At 47.8% G+C, this 14,555-nt stretch overlaps 1 protein-coding gene across 1 annotated transcript in view; it reads left to right on the top strand.

Moving 5' to 3' along the window:
- TANGO6 (transport and golgi organization 6 homolog) overlaps positions 1 to 1,117 on the top strand; it is a 160,965-nt gene extending 159,848 nt beyond the window's left edge. Inside the window, exon 18 of the mRNA XM_084757334.1 lies at positions 448 to 1,117. Within this exon, the coding sequence (XP_084613460.1) occupies positions 448 to 624 (177 nt within the window). The 3' untranslated portion in view covers positions 625 to 1,117. The remainder of the gene's footprint in view (positions 1 to 447) is intronic.
- Positions 1,118 to 14,555: the final 13,438 nt, after the last annotated feature.

The following is a 14,555-nucleotide window of genomic DNA, read 5'->3' as shown; positions in this document are numbered from 1 at the left end:
AACAGGAGGATGGTGAGATGGGTCAGTTGGTAAAGGCAGTTGCCACCAAGCCTCCTGCCCTCAGCTCTACCCTCAGGGTCCACATGGTAGAAGGAGAGGTCTTCCGTGGGTGTTCGCACATACGCACAGAGGGCCCTGAGGAAACTGCGGGCAGCCACTTGCTCTAGAAGCAGCTGTAACCAGACAGTTTTGCCTGTCTTTGTCCTGAGGCCTCTCTTTTTCTTTAACTGAAGGGGGAAGGTCTAGGAACTAAACTAGGGCCAGGAAATAATGAGGAGCAGCCTAAAAATCCAGTGAGGTGTTGTGGGTAAGAAACACAAAGGAATCCTACGTGGCCACAGCCAGCCCTCCCTCCTCTAGGTTGAAAGGTCCCTGCGTTAGCCTCACACAGGAGCCTGAGATTGCTTCCCGGTAGACGTGAGCTCATGACCCTGTCTCTCCGTCCAGGTGCTGAGCGATGTCCTCAAGGATCTGTATCACCTGCTGAAGCATGTGGTGCGCTTGGAACCCGATGATGTGGCCAGGCTCCATGCCCAGCTGGCCCTGGAGGAGCTGGACGAGATCATGAGGAACTTCCTGTTTCCACCCCAGAAGCTGGAGAAGAAGATCGTGGTCCTGCCATAGACCTGGTTCACAGGCCATGGAAGAAGGCAGGGAGGGACCAAGCAGCCAAAGCCGTGGCCACACACCTCCCAGCAGGTGGCTCCACCACCTCCTTGGTACTGGCAATATGGCAGCCTTAAGGTAGCTTTATGGTGCTGGCCACTTGGGTGTCCAGGCCTACCTTTCTAGAGCACCCGTTTAGTCACCCTGCATCTGGCCCAAAGCGTGTGCAGTTAGATGAGAAAAGGTGACTCCTGTGTAGTCGGTACACTTTTCATCGTTCTGTGACACTGAGAGGAGATGTGTGTGTAACTCCGGAGCATTTTCTCAAGGCTTGAGAAGCTGGTCTCCACAGGTCCTGCCTTGATAGTCCTTCATGGTGACATTTTTCTGCCTGTGACGAGGAGCAGGCGGAGCCGTCCTCTGGGTGTGCAGATGTGGGGGCTGGGGAAGCGCGACTTAAACACATGGAAAGGAATAAAATTGCCTCGGCTGGAATGACCAGCCAGTATGACGCTGGCCTTCAAGCTGATTGACTCGCAGAGAAAGAAGGGGAAGCTTTGTTGTCCTCGGCGACCATTTCCTTCTGCTCCCTCTGTTTTCACTTGGAGCTGCCATTCAGCCTTCAGCTCCATTGCAGGCTGAATACTCAGACAATAAAGTGGTCTGAGAAAGGCAGGCAGAAAGTGTGTTACACATGGGTGGCCTGCTACCAGGTCATTGAAACAATTTCAGATGCTAACTATGGTTTCCACCTCATGCATTTATGTATTTTGGTGTTTTCATTGCTCCTAGCAAACAACAAAAAAAAAAAAAAAAAAAAGAAAAGAAAAGGAAAAAAAAAAAGAAAGAAAGAAAGAAAGAAAAGAAAAGAAATTGGGGACTGGGAGATACCTCAGTCCCTAAAGTATTTACCATGCGAGCATGAAGACCTCAGCTTAATCCCCCACGTCCACGTTAAAAACTGCTTGTGGCAGCATGAGACTGTAATCTTAATGCATGGGGGCGGGGCAGAGACAGGTGCACCTCAGAGGCTCACTGGCCAGGCAGCCTAACTACTCTATGAGCTCTAAGCTAAAGAGAGACAAACCCTTTCCAAAAAAAAAAAAAAAAAAAAAAGGTTGTCCTCTGGCCTACGCCTGCACGCACACACTGTGCATCCTTGCCCACAGAACAAAGAAGAAACTGGCTGGCTGCTTCAGATAAACTCACTCTGTTGCCTTCACCTTTATAAGATTAATTCTGAGTTCATTGCTCCTCAGCATTGCAGAGCTAAGCATGGACCTTTGTTGCAGGACTTTCTCTCATTCTCTGGGGCGCCCTGCTCTAAAGGAAGCAGAATTCAGCCCTGACAGTGTGAGTGACTAGTGCTGACACACAGGCATGCTTGCCTGTTAACAGCAAGCAGATTACACAGAGTTCTCCGCTCAGCCTTCCTGATTGGCATCCCCAGAAAGGTGCCAATCGCTATTACAAACCACAGCCAGTATAGCAAGCAAAGGATTAGAACAAAGCTCCTATGGTGGCGCACACCTTTGATCTCTGTGAGTTCAAGGCCAGCCTGGTCTACAGAGTGAGTTCCAGGATAGCTAGGGCTCTGTTACACAGAGAAACCCTATCTCAAAAAAAAAGTTTCTTGAATGTTTAAAGGAATATTTCTATTCAGCTAGGGTAGCAGTATTAGTTTGATGTCTGTAAAATCAAGGTTGGAGCCAGGCGTGGTGGCGCACGCCTTTAATTCCAGCACTCAGGAGGCAGAGGCAGGCGGATTGCTGTGAATTCAAGGTCAACCTGGTCTACAAAGCAAGTCCAGGACAGCCAAGGCTACACAGAAAAACCCTGTCTCGAAAAAACAAACAAAATCAAGGTTGGAACTTTTTTATACACAGAAAGATTTCCTTTGATGATCTCAACAAACAATAAAGTCCCCATTTCTTAGCCTTTAGAATACATCCAACTTAGGGTTGGAGAGATAGCTCAGCAGCTAAGAGTGCATATAGTTCTTGCAGTGGGCTCAATATTGGTTCCTGGCACCCACATCAGGCAGCTCACAATGGCCTGTGACTCCAACTCGAGGGCATTGACAACTTTGGTCTCTGACAGCACCAGTATTCACATGTGCATAACCACACACAGACACACACACACATAATTAAAAATAATTTTTAATTATATATTAAATGGCTGCAGCCTGCTTCAGACATACAGGTTGCCTGTGTAGGCATCTGTGTAACTGTCCACTGCATTCACATCAGTGCCCTCTGGTATTGGGCATGTTCACTGATGGCCCCGAGAGACTTCAGCATCAGAGCCTCTTAGTCCCATCATCTCTATGTGTGAACTGACTCTTAGTTTGAACTATTTAGCAAAGGACTCGAGGTATTTGATTTTATTATTTTGATGCCATCAATTTGAAGAAGTAATTTTTTCTGACTTCATTATCAAATTCAAAGGGAAGATTACTTAATGTAGCCCCACTAAACATGACCAAATTATTAAAAAATTATGAGATAACTCTTCTAAGCCAGGCATGGTAGTTAATGCTTATAACCACAGCACTCATGAGGCTGAGGCAGGAAGGGGACTCAGGCTACACAATGAGTTCTAAGCTTGGATCACAGTCGCAGTATGCAAAGCTGTCTGGAGAACATCACAGAGGCTGAAGATGTAGCTCAGTTGGTAGAATGCTTGCCTAATACACACAGAGCGCTGGGTTTGACTCCCTACCTCAAAAATCAGACACCATGTGTAGACCTGTAATCTTAGCACTCTGGACTTAACAGCAAAAGCAATCCTCAGCTGCATGGCTAGCCTGGGCTACATGAGACCCTGTCTCAATTATATTTTTTGTTGTAAATCTTTTCATGTGCATATTGTGTTTGTGAATGGAAGGCTCTAGGTTAAGAGAATAGTGGGATAGAAGAAGCATAAATTTAAAAATTAAAAGGTCTGGAATTCCATATGACCCTGGGGACACAGACCTGTAAGCCCAGGGAGTTAAGACAGGACGGTGACAAGCTAAAGGCTGGGCTGCAGTGAGTTCATGGGAACTCTGTGAGGGACTGTCTCAAAATAAAAATATAAAGAGGGCCGGGGTACCTCTATGGTAGTAGCACCGTGGCTTACCTAGCCTCCATGAGCCCTATGCTCCATCCCTAGCACTGCAAATAAATAAATAAATGGCACAAAACTCCGAAGACTTGGCACATGGCAGAAAGAGTAACACTTGCCTGCATGACGGGTCCTGAGAAGCGGAGCCCTCTGTCCATTTGTCCTCTCAAGGGGCAGGCCTCTTCTGCTGTCCTTATCAGTCCCTCCATCCCACAGCTGTCTCTGACAAGCCCGACAACATGAGTTCAAATCCTAGGATCTTCATGGTAGAAGGAAAGAACTGATTCCCTCAAGTTGTCCTATGACTTCCACACACTCTGTGCTACAAGAATGCACCCTCCCCACTATGAATGTAATACAAAGTTTCTGTTAAAGTTGTAGGAAAAACCTTTAATCCCAGCACTCGGGAGGCAGAGGCAGGTGGATCTCTGTGAGTTCGAGGCCAGCCTGGTCTACAAAGTGAGGCCAGGACAGCCAAGGCTACACAGAGAAACCCTGTCTCGAAAAACTCAAAAGAAAAAAAAAGTTCTAGAAAAAATGCAGTCAGGAGTGTCAGTGGTGGAAGCTGCCGTGAGTTGAGGTACGGTGGCCTTGTGGAGAAGTTGGTAGCTCTGAAAGCCAAAGAGGTAAAGGGTTGACCACAAAGGCAGGGTAGAAGATCTCAGGTCAAACCCCAGAAAGAGGAGGTTTGAGGAAGAGCTGGGGTCCAGACAGAGTAAGAGGAAAGGGTGGGGGTGGGGGTGGGGACAGGAGAGGTGTTCATGAACAAAGGAGGCAGCCACAGACCAATTTCTCCTTGAAGCCACTTCCCTTCAGCTTGTTTCTGGAAAGTGCTGCGAAGCAAATGTGGTATGTGTTGTATTTTGGAAGTAAATACAACCATACACAGGCTCTTTCTATTTTCTCCTCAGTCACAGAAAGCAGCAGGCAGATCCTTCTCAACTCCCCTCCCCCCAGCTTGGCTTCAGTTGCTCCTCCCAACAGCAGAAAGAGGACAGCAAGTGTGTGCATCTGCCCTGTCCTGTCCCTTTATCTCAGAGGACACCTGCATGAAGGGCCGCCATCTGCCTGTGACTCTAATCACCAGGGGTTTGGAAGGGTGGCCATGACATGGGAAAGTTGATTTGTTTTCAGGAATAAGGTGTGTGTGTGTGTGTGTGTGTGTGTGTGTGTGTGTGTGTGTGTGTGTGTGTTGGGGGGAAGGGGTGGGTCCATCTTACTGACCTGTTAATGGCAGCAGAGTGCTGAATGGATGTTGAGAGCCAGCCACCTTTTCCCTGAGCCCCAGCAGTGGCCATGACCTAGAGAGCCTGGCTGTGTCCTGCTGCAGGCTTGCTCGTGCTGCAGTCACATGTGCAGCCTCACTGCAGTGCCGCTCTGCACCTCTGACTTCATACACAGCTCCTCCCCGAGTGCAGTGTCCGCTTTGCTTGGGGGCTGGGAATGGGTCTGGCTCCTCTGTCTGTGCCGCAGCCTCTTCCCTGCTGGCCAGCTCAGGCTGTGCAGCCTGTAACCTGCTGGCCAACTCAGGCTGGACTTGGTACATACTGCCAAGGGAAAAGGGAAGCCAGATCCTCACATCTGTCTGGGAGGGACTCTGCCCTCTCAGCATTTGAGGGTCATCCCTCGTCTCTCCCACAGCTCCTCTTAGTGACCCAGTAGTTCTGTGCCCCACAAAGCTGCTTTTCTGCCCCTCTGCCAGGTGACGCTCTATGGTCTTCAAGGACCACAGAGTAGCAAAGTCAGTTGCTTTGTTTCTTTCAGTTTGGGACAACTAGGTTGCAGAATCCCTCCTCCCTGGGGGATTTAGCTCCAGGACTTGTCAGATACATGGTTATATATTTTGTGGTTATATGGTTGTGGGTTAAAATAGTTGGATTTAGCTGGCCAAAGTACTGCTTACTACCTTGGAAGATATTCCATGAAATACCATGGACACCGCTGGATACTGCTGCTTCTCCACCAAAGCAAAAGCCATTCACACTGGGAGTACAGCTCATAGCTCAGTGGTAGAGGGCTTGCCTGGCATGATGCCTGGGTTCAATCTGCAGTACACACACACACACACACACACACACACACACACACACACACACACACACACACACACACACACGCACACGTGGGGGTGGGGTGGTGGAGAGACATGGAGAGGGGGAAAGATCACAATCACACTTTCTTTTTTTTCTTTTTTGTTTTTGCTTTTTTGAGACAGGTTTCTCTGTGTAGCCTTGGCTGTCCAGGACTCGCCTTGTAGACCAGGCTGGCCTCGAACTCACAGAGATACATCTGCCTTTGCCTCCCAAGTGCTGGGATTAAAGGCGTGCACCACCACTGCCTGGCTCACAATCACACTTTCATAAATTTCTTTTTTTCTTTTTTGGTTTTTCAAGGCAGGGCTTCTCTATGTAGCCTTGGTTGTCCTGGAACTCTCTCTGTAGACAAGGCTGGCTTCAAATTCACAGAGATCTGCCTGCCTCTGCCTGCTGGGTGCTGGGATTAAAGGTGTGCACCATCACTCAGCACTTCTATGAATTTCAATTGCAAACTACAAACTTGAGTGTTATATATACCCTGTGGATGATTTGAATGAGAATGGCCCTCATAGGTCATATATTTGAATACTTGATCCACAGTTGGAACTGTTTAGGAAGGATTCATGGGTGTGGCTTTGTTGGAGGAGGAGGTGTGTTGCTTGGGGCAGGATTTAAGGTTTCAAAAGCCACCAGCTCTGGGCTAGGGAGATGGTTCAGTGGTTATGAGCACTAGCTGCTATTCCAGAGGACCTGGGTTTGATTCCCAGCAAACACAGCTATATGTAACTCCAGTTCTAAAGACTCCCCAGGCACCAGGTACACACGTGCACATACATACATGCAGGCAAAATGTTTACATATATAAAATTCAAAAACACAACAAATCAGCCTCCTGACTGCTCCAGTATGCTCTCTATGCCTCCTGCTTGTGGGTCAAGGTGTGATCTCTCAGCTGTCGCTGCTGCTGAGCCTTCACTCTGCCGTCCAGGACTCCTAACTTCTGGAATCATAAGGCCAAGTAAACATGTTCCTTTATGCATTGTCTTGGCCATAGTGTTTTATTTTAGCAATAGGAAAGAAACTAATGCAGACCCCGGCATGTGAAGCCCAGGAAGTTGTCGTGTGAGTCCTCACACGTTGTTCCCCTGTGCTCAGCCTTGAGAAACTGAGGCACATCCTCAGGTGGAGAAGCCTAGCTGCCTCTGTGTGCACTTTCAGAGGGCATATGGTGTATGGATTATAAATTTAGTGTAGCCAGGCACACATCTTTAACCCCAGCACTCCAATTTGAAGCCGGACTGGTCTACATATTGAGCCCCAGACCAGCCAAGGCTGCATAATAAGACTGTCTGGGGGGAAAAAAATAAAGGTAACTTTATATGTAACAGAAATCCCCACAATCATATGTCCACTCTCACTCCAAGCCTACCACTGAGTAACTGGTGTGTGATCCCTTTAGCTCTTTTTTGCATGTATATGTATGCATGCAGATGCATATGTGTGCCTGTGCATGTGAAGACCACAGGCTGGTATTGGAGGCCTTCCTTGATAGCTCCCCTTTATAGACTGAATGAGGTCTGCAGCCCAGCACTCACCCAACCGACTGCTTAACCTCCAAGATTCATCTCTTCCTCCTCCATGGCTTCACCTGACATTCGTGTGAGTGCTGAGGCGCCAAGGCCTGGCCACAGAGCAATAAAGGAAGAGGCACAACATTAACCTTTGCCCCCCAACACATATGTACACACACACACACACACACACACTCACACACACAAATATGTATCTACCATTCTCTACACATACAAACACAAAGATATATATGACACACATACTCCCCAGTAGGAGTGGGAACTGTGGCTCTTTATCACTATAGCAGTCAAGATAACCATATTTAGAGGTGTGTGTGTGTGTGTGTGTGTGTGTGTGTGTGTGTGTGTGTGTGTACTTGTATGTTTTAGTTTTTTGAGATAGGGTTTCTCTGTGTAGCCTTGGCTGTCCTGGAACTTGCTTTGTAGACTAGGCTGGCCTCTGCCTCCTGAGTGCTGAGGCCTGGGCCACCACTGCTCAGCTACTGTAGAGTGTCTTATGTCCTTCTGTGCAGTTGACACACAATAAGCCACTTAATCACTCACACTGGGCCTATGAGGTCAATATTGTTCATTATTTTATTTTGTTTGTTTGAGACAGGGTCCCTTGGAATTCAGGCTGGCCTCAAACTCTTTATTTGGGTGAAGATGACCGTTAACTGCTGAGCCTCCTGCCTCTGCCTCTACCTCCTCAATGCTAAATTATAGGTATGTACCATTATATCCAACTGAGATAGATTTTGTTACTTCTGTCTTACAGATGTGAAAATGGAAGTATACAAGAGGTTAATTGCTTGTTTGGATTACATAGCTAATAAGAAGTAGGCAAACCAGTATTTGGAGCAGGCAGTCTGGCTCCAAAAGCTGTACTTTACCCACCAAGCTTTCCTGCTGTCCCACTCAGTTCTCAGTATCAATGGGATTTAAAAAAAATAAAACAATTCCCGGCTTGCAAAGTGGACTGCCTATGTATGTCAAGGCCAGCTCTACCCACAGTTCCCTTATAACAGTGCCATCTTACCTGAGCACCCTTGAACTGGTTTTGGTTTGGTTTGGTTTGGTTTTTTCAAAACAAGTTATTTTGGTTTGGTTTGGTTGGTTTCTGTGTAACAGCCCTGGCTTTCCTGGAACTCACTTTGTAGACCAAGCTGGCTTTGAACTCACAGAGATATGCTTCTGCCTTCGATTAAAGGTGTGCACCCCGATACCTGGCTGACATTGTAGTCTCCACAAGAGGCTAGAGACTGAGTTTGTTAAAGTTCTTAGTCCCTTTCCCTGACACTTGGTTGGCTTTTATTCATTCTTATGAATGACTAAATAGATTAAAATAGAATTCTAATACTGCCTGTCTGGGGATGGAGCCACAAGAAAACAAACTAAGAAAAATGTAACACTCTGGGCATGGTGGTGAGAGCCTGTAAGCCCAGCATTTGAGATACAGAGACAGGTGGGTCCTAGTGAGACCCTGTCTCAAAAAAGAAAAGAACTTGTAGCAAGTGTTCTTCTGTGAGGGTTATTTAACCCTTCATCTTCTGTAAGGAAGCTCAATTCTCAGATTTCATTTTCAAAATGATGGATTTGTGGGGGACGAGGAGGGAGAAGAGGTGGGAAAGAGAGGGAGAAAAAGAAAAGGTAGGAGAGGGAGTGTGTGTGTGTGTGTGTGTGTGTGTGTGTGTGTGTGTGTGTGTGTTTTCCCAGCATGCTTGTATGGGTACCACATGCATATAGACTAGAAGTGTGATCAGAGCCCCTGGAACTAGAGTTATTAACAGTTGTGCTCTTCCTGATGTGAGTGCTGGGAGCCGAACCCAGGCCCTCTGCAACAACCGCAGTTGTTGTTAACCACCGAGCCACCTGTCTAGCCCAAGACAATGGATCTCGTTTTTTGTTTTGTTTTGTTTTGTTGTTTGTTTTTGTTTTTTTAAGGCAGGGTTTTTCTATGTAACAGAGCCCTGGCTGTCCTGGACTCTCTTTGTAGACCGGGCTGGCCTCGAACTCCCAAAGATCTGCCTGCCTCTGCCTCCCAAGTGCAGGGATTAAAGGCATGCACCATCACCGCCCAGCTTAGATTGTTTTTTAAATTGCTATTCCTGGCAAAATACTCAGACCATATCTAAAGGAATGGAGCCATTCCTTTAGAGAGGAAAGTATGCTAGGTGAATGGTTTTCTTGTGGAGGAAGGAAAATAAGATCCAGAGAGGTGAGTTCCTTTTCTGTCATTAGTTGTGGTTTTGTTGCTGTTGCTTTGTAAAACAAGGTCTCACGTAGCCCAGGCTGGCCTCAGCCTTGCTATGTAGTTGAGGCTGATCTTGAACTGCTGCTGCTCCTGCCTCCACTTCCCAAGAGCCAGAATGACAGGCCTGCACCACACACCCAGCTCCAGAGGCAAATTCTGCAGAGAGAAGAGCAAATAACTGAGGGGCAAAGGTAGGTGGGCTAGGAAACCCTCCTCCCAGGGCCGACCCACTGACTGAGCTGCAGAAAGGTGAGTCCCGGAGTTATTCAAGAGAAGGCAGTCCACAGCTGGGGAGCCATAGGGGCCTCTCTCTGCTGGAGCCGTGGAAAAACAACTGGGCCTTTAAGTGGTTTCCTGAATGACGTAATGCTTCATCTTCACTCTGTACCTTCGGAGCCGTGCCTGGGTGGGGCTCTTCTGGGGTGCAGCCCTAGTCCTCACACGCACAGGTAGCCACCTGGTGCTGGAGAACAAAGCCGCTGAGCAGTTCAGAGCCTCTAGCTACAACTCGCCACCCAGACACAGTGTGCAGCCCGTGATTGGACCACACACTACTCTCAAAACTTCAAAACCTTCAGCTACAATGGGAGTCTTACCGAAAGGCCAGCCTGAGCCAGGTGTGTTAGTACAGGCCTGCGAGCCTAGCTTTTGAGAGGTAGAGGCAGGAGGATCAGGAATTCAGGGTCATCTGCAGCTATATAATGAGTTCAAGGCCAGCAAAGGCTCCATGACAGAGAGGTGATGCCTAATGATATTCAAAGAGCTGGAGTGAGAGGACCTCACCACCACCACCTGCACCAAAAAGTCTTGTTCAGAGATCTCAAAGAACAAAGCCCTCGAATCTGTCAAGTGGCTACTTCCCCGTGGCTAAAACCAGGTCCATGTAAGTCATTGAGCTTAACCCTTGTGAGCCTCTGAAGACCCACCCTTCACCCATCCTTTGGGTCAAGAAATCACCTCAAATACAGATGTCGAGAGAGGTAGTCAATGAAAGTTACCACAGGTTGTTTGCCCAGCTGTCATTCCCTGCAACAACTGGCTACTTTCCTGACTTTAAGAGAAAAAACAGCACTTTGCCCATGAGAAGGTTGTTGGAATCCCCTTTAGATGTATGGGAGAGGCCTAGGGACAGAGAGGCCTAGGGACAGAGAGGCCTAGGGATAGAGAGGCCTGGGGACAGAGAGCTTCGTTATCCCTTTTCTCCTTGGTGTGTCTCCCTGGCTTTTCTTCCTGATTGCCAGTTCAAATTCACACCCTTTTTACTTTCTTCCTTGGGCTCTGGAGTCATTGTTACATTGTTTCTTAATATTTAAAAATTTTATTTATGTTATATGAATGGGTGTTTTGCCTGTATGTCTGTGCATCACATGCATGCCTGGTACAGCAGAAGGCGTCCCATTGTCTGGAACTGGAGTTACAGACAGGTGTGGGTGCTGGGAATTGAACCCAGGTCCTTTGGAAGGGCAGCCACTGGTCTTAGCCGCTGAGCCATCTCTAGCTCCTCATTAGGCTTTTTTAGGTCAGTTAGTTCAAAGAGGTGCCTGTCATTGCGGCATGTGGTACCAGAGGAGAAGGGGTTTGTACTGTTCTTCTGAGCTCTATAGCATAGCACCAGAGTGGCTGGCTCTCACTTGCTTCTTGGTGCAAGAAATACCCTTGCAAATCACAACCAAGGAGACCCCTTGGGATGTGCACTCAACCCTGGATGCTAATAGAGTCACCTGGGAAATGTAAAATATTCAAGCCTGGGGCCTACCCCAGTGGCTCGGAGAAAATTGATCTGGGATGGGTTCCAGCCATTAGTGTTTTTTAAAAAGTCCCAGGGGCTTTACAAATCTAATTTATAACAGACAGGAGTGAGAACCACTGCAGTGTGTGTGTGTGTGTGTGTGTGTGTGTGTGTGTGTGTGTGTGTGTGTGTGTTCCCCAAGTCTGCAAGAGCTATGAATCCCAACAGCCATGGGGATTGCCACTGCCCTCAGCTCTTCGCCGAATGCTTTTGAATGGTTCAGTTTTGGGCCTCCACTGTGACAGTGATAAATACTGCTCTTAAGCAAGAAAGAAGACTCACAGCAGTAGTGCCTGCCACCATGTTAAGAGCTATAATTGATGAGCTGGCGATGCAGCTCAGTGGTAGAACCCTTGCCCAGCATGTGTGAGGCCATGGGTTCAGTCCCCAGCACAGCAAAACCCACCACCAACAGAACACTTGGTGTGGTGTTTCAATAACATAAACTAAATGATCTGAGAGGTGGCTGCACACTGGGGGTGTGTTCCATTAAGATCTGGGGAAGTGTGTGTGTCCACTTGGTGTCATGGTAAGTTTGTATATGCATGTATGGGTAGAAACTAGCATGTGGCTACTCGCATGGAACATGTGTGTCCATAACCCCCAGAGTAGAAAAGGCCCTTGTGTGGGAAAACACTGCCACTGCCACGGGTCTGAGAAGGACTTTCTTTAGAGAAAGCTTCCTTCTGGGTGCCTCCTGGAGCCCCTGCTCAGCATGTCCTGTCCTGGTGGTGGTTGTTTTGTCAACTTGTCATAAGCTATCTGGGAGGAGCAACCCCAGTGGAGGCAAGCCTCTCAGATGGCCTGTAGGTAAGTCTGTGGGGCTTTTTCTTGAATAATGATTGACGTGGGAGGGCCCAGCCCATGGTGGGTGGTAAGTGATGCTGGAGTACTTAATTAGGAGAACAAACTGAGCCAGCCTTGAGGAGCCAGCCAGTAAGCAGTGTTCCTCCATGGCCTCTGCATCGTCCCTACATCCGGGTTCCTGCCCTGAATTTTCTCAGTGATAGGGCGCATCCTGACGATTGTAAACTGAAATAAGCCCCTTTCTCCCCAAGTTGCTTTTGCTCATGGCATTTTATCACAGAAATAGAAACCCTAAGACACTGCCCATCCCTTATCCAGGATGCCTATGAAACTGTGTAAGGAGGGGCACAGGAGCTCTGAGCAGCTGGTATATAGCAGGCAGCCCTGTGTCCTTCCTTGGTTCTCACAGGTGCCTGAAGAGCTGACACAGCTCAGCACATCCCCCTCCCCTGCCAACTCCCTCAAAGAACAGTAGGGAGGTTTCCATATAACCACCCAGTGTTTGTGCTGCCACCAAGCCCATTTCTGTAACTCCAGGCTCTGTTGCTTTCATTGCAGACTGAGGTTTTGAAACCTTTCTGACCCACCTGGTCCCAGCGTGGAAGGGATGTCTTTAAACTCAAATTTCTAGTCATTTAAAAAAGATTTGTTGGGCCTGTGGGATGGTCAGCAGGTAAAGGGTGCAAACCCTGCACACTGGAGTTTGCTCCTCGGAACCCATATGGTAGAAGGAAAAAAAACCTGACTCTCATAAGTTGTCTGATCCACATGTGCATGGCATGCCCACAGCCGCATGCACAATAAATAAATAAAAAGGTAATAAAGGAAAAAAATAAGGGAGCTGGAGAGGTGGCTTGGTGTTTAAGAACACTTGCTGCGCTTGCTGGGCGGTGGTGGCACAGGCCTTTAATCATAGCACTCGGGAGGCAGAGGCAGGCAGATCTCTCGAGTGAGTTCGAGGCCAGCCTGGTCTACAAAATGAGTTTCAGGACACCAGTGCTACACAGAAAAACCCTGTCTCAAACAAACAAACAAACCTGTTGCTTTTGCAGAGGACTGAAGTCCAGTTCCCAGCACTGATTTGGGCAGTTAAACATGCAGCCATTGTTATAGTCCCCAATTCACACCATTAGAAAGCAATGGAGAACACTCACAGAACACGGAGAACTAACCACTCACGGCAGCAGCTCTGCACTCTGTATGCACAGAGCCTAATCTCTTAGGGATTATTTAAGAGAACAAAGCACCCCTAGGTCTGGATGGATGGGGGCTGTCAGTCCGGCAAAACCTAACCCTGACCTTCAAGAACCCGGCCACCAGCAGAGCAAAGGGTGCTTAATCTAAAACAAAAGCAATTCCCCATCAAATTGCTGCAGCTGTAGCCAGGCAAGGTGTCTACAAGCTACAAAAGGGCAGCTTTGTTGGGCAGTGTTGCCTAAGTGTATTCCCTATGTAGACCAGGCCAACCTCAAACTCATAAAGCTCTGCCTGCCTCTACCTCCTGAATGCTGAGATTAAAAGTGTGTGCCATGGGCTGGAGAGATGGCTCAGAGGTTAAGAGTACTGCTCTTCCAAAAGTCCTGAATTCAATTCCCAGCAACCACATGGTGGCTGACAACCGTCTATAATGTGATTTGGGCCCTCTTCTGGTGTGCAGGCAGAATACTATATAAATAATAAATCTTTTTTTTTTTTAAGCGTGTGCCACAACACCTGTTTCAGGCTAGCCTTGAACTCACAGAGTCACATAATCCTTCTGCCTCAGCCTCCCAAGCAATTGGGACTACAGGCACATAAACGGGTATTGTTTTGTTTGTATGTGGTTAGGGGGAGCTCCACAGCTTAGAGTAAATCTCCTCTTTTTAATTATTCTTCATCCCTTTGCCACTCTGCGAACGTACAGCCCACTCCTGGCAGCTTCTCTTCCTATCTAGAATGTTCTCCATGGATCTCTGTCCAGTTCATTCTAGCTAACAGACATCTCTCTTCTGATGTCCTTGACTTCCAATTAGATCGTCCCATCACCATTAATTATAGCCAGCTGTGTGTCACATGCCTGCCATCTCAGTGCTCCGCAGGTTGAGGCAGAAAGATCACCAAGAGTTTGGGGTAGCCTGGGCTACACAAAATACACCTTGCCTCAGAAAAAGGCAGGAGATGGAAAGAAGGAAAACATTTAATCATGAACTGCCTCTTGGGACAGCTTCATTTTGCAAGTGGATTTGTCTTCATTGTAGATAACCTCGTACATGGTGGCAACTCGCCTGAGGCCACTCTGCTCTGAACAGATTTCCCACATGTGTTAAGTGAGTGTGGCACAAATCTTCTGAGCCAGATTGAGGGGCTTAGTGTCTGGAGCCTGTGGGAAAGCCAATTCAACACCC

The sequence above is a fragment of the Acomys minous genome (genome assembly GCF_964271855.1).
Source record: "Acomys minous genome assembly, chromosome: 14".
Classification (NCBI taxonomy): domain Eukaryota; kingdom Metazoa; phylum Chordata; class Mammalia; order Rodentia; family Muridae; genus Acomys; species Acomys minous.
Note: the sequence above shows the minus strand (reverse complement) of the source record. Positions and strands in the feature narration are given on the sequence as shown.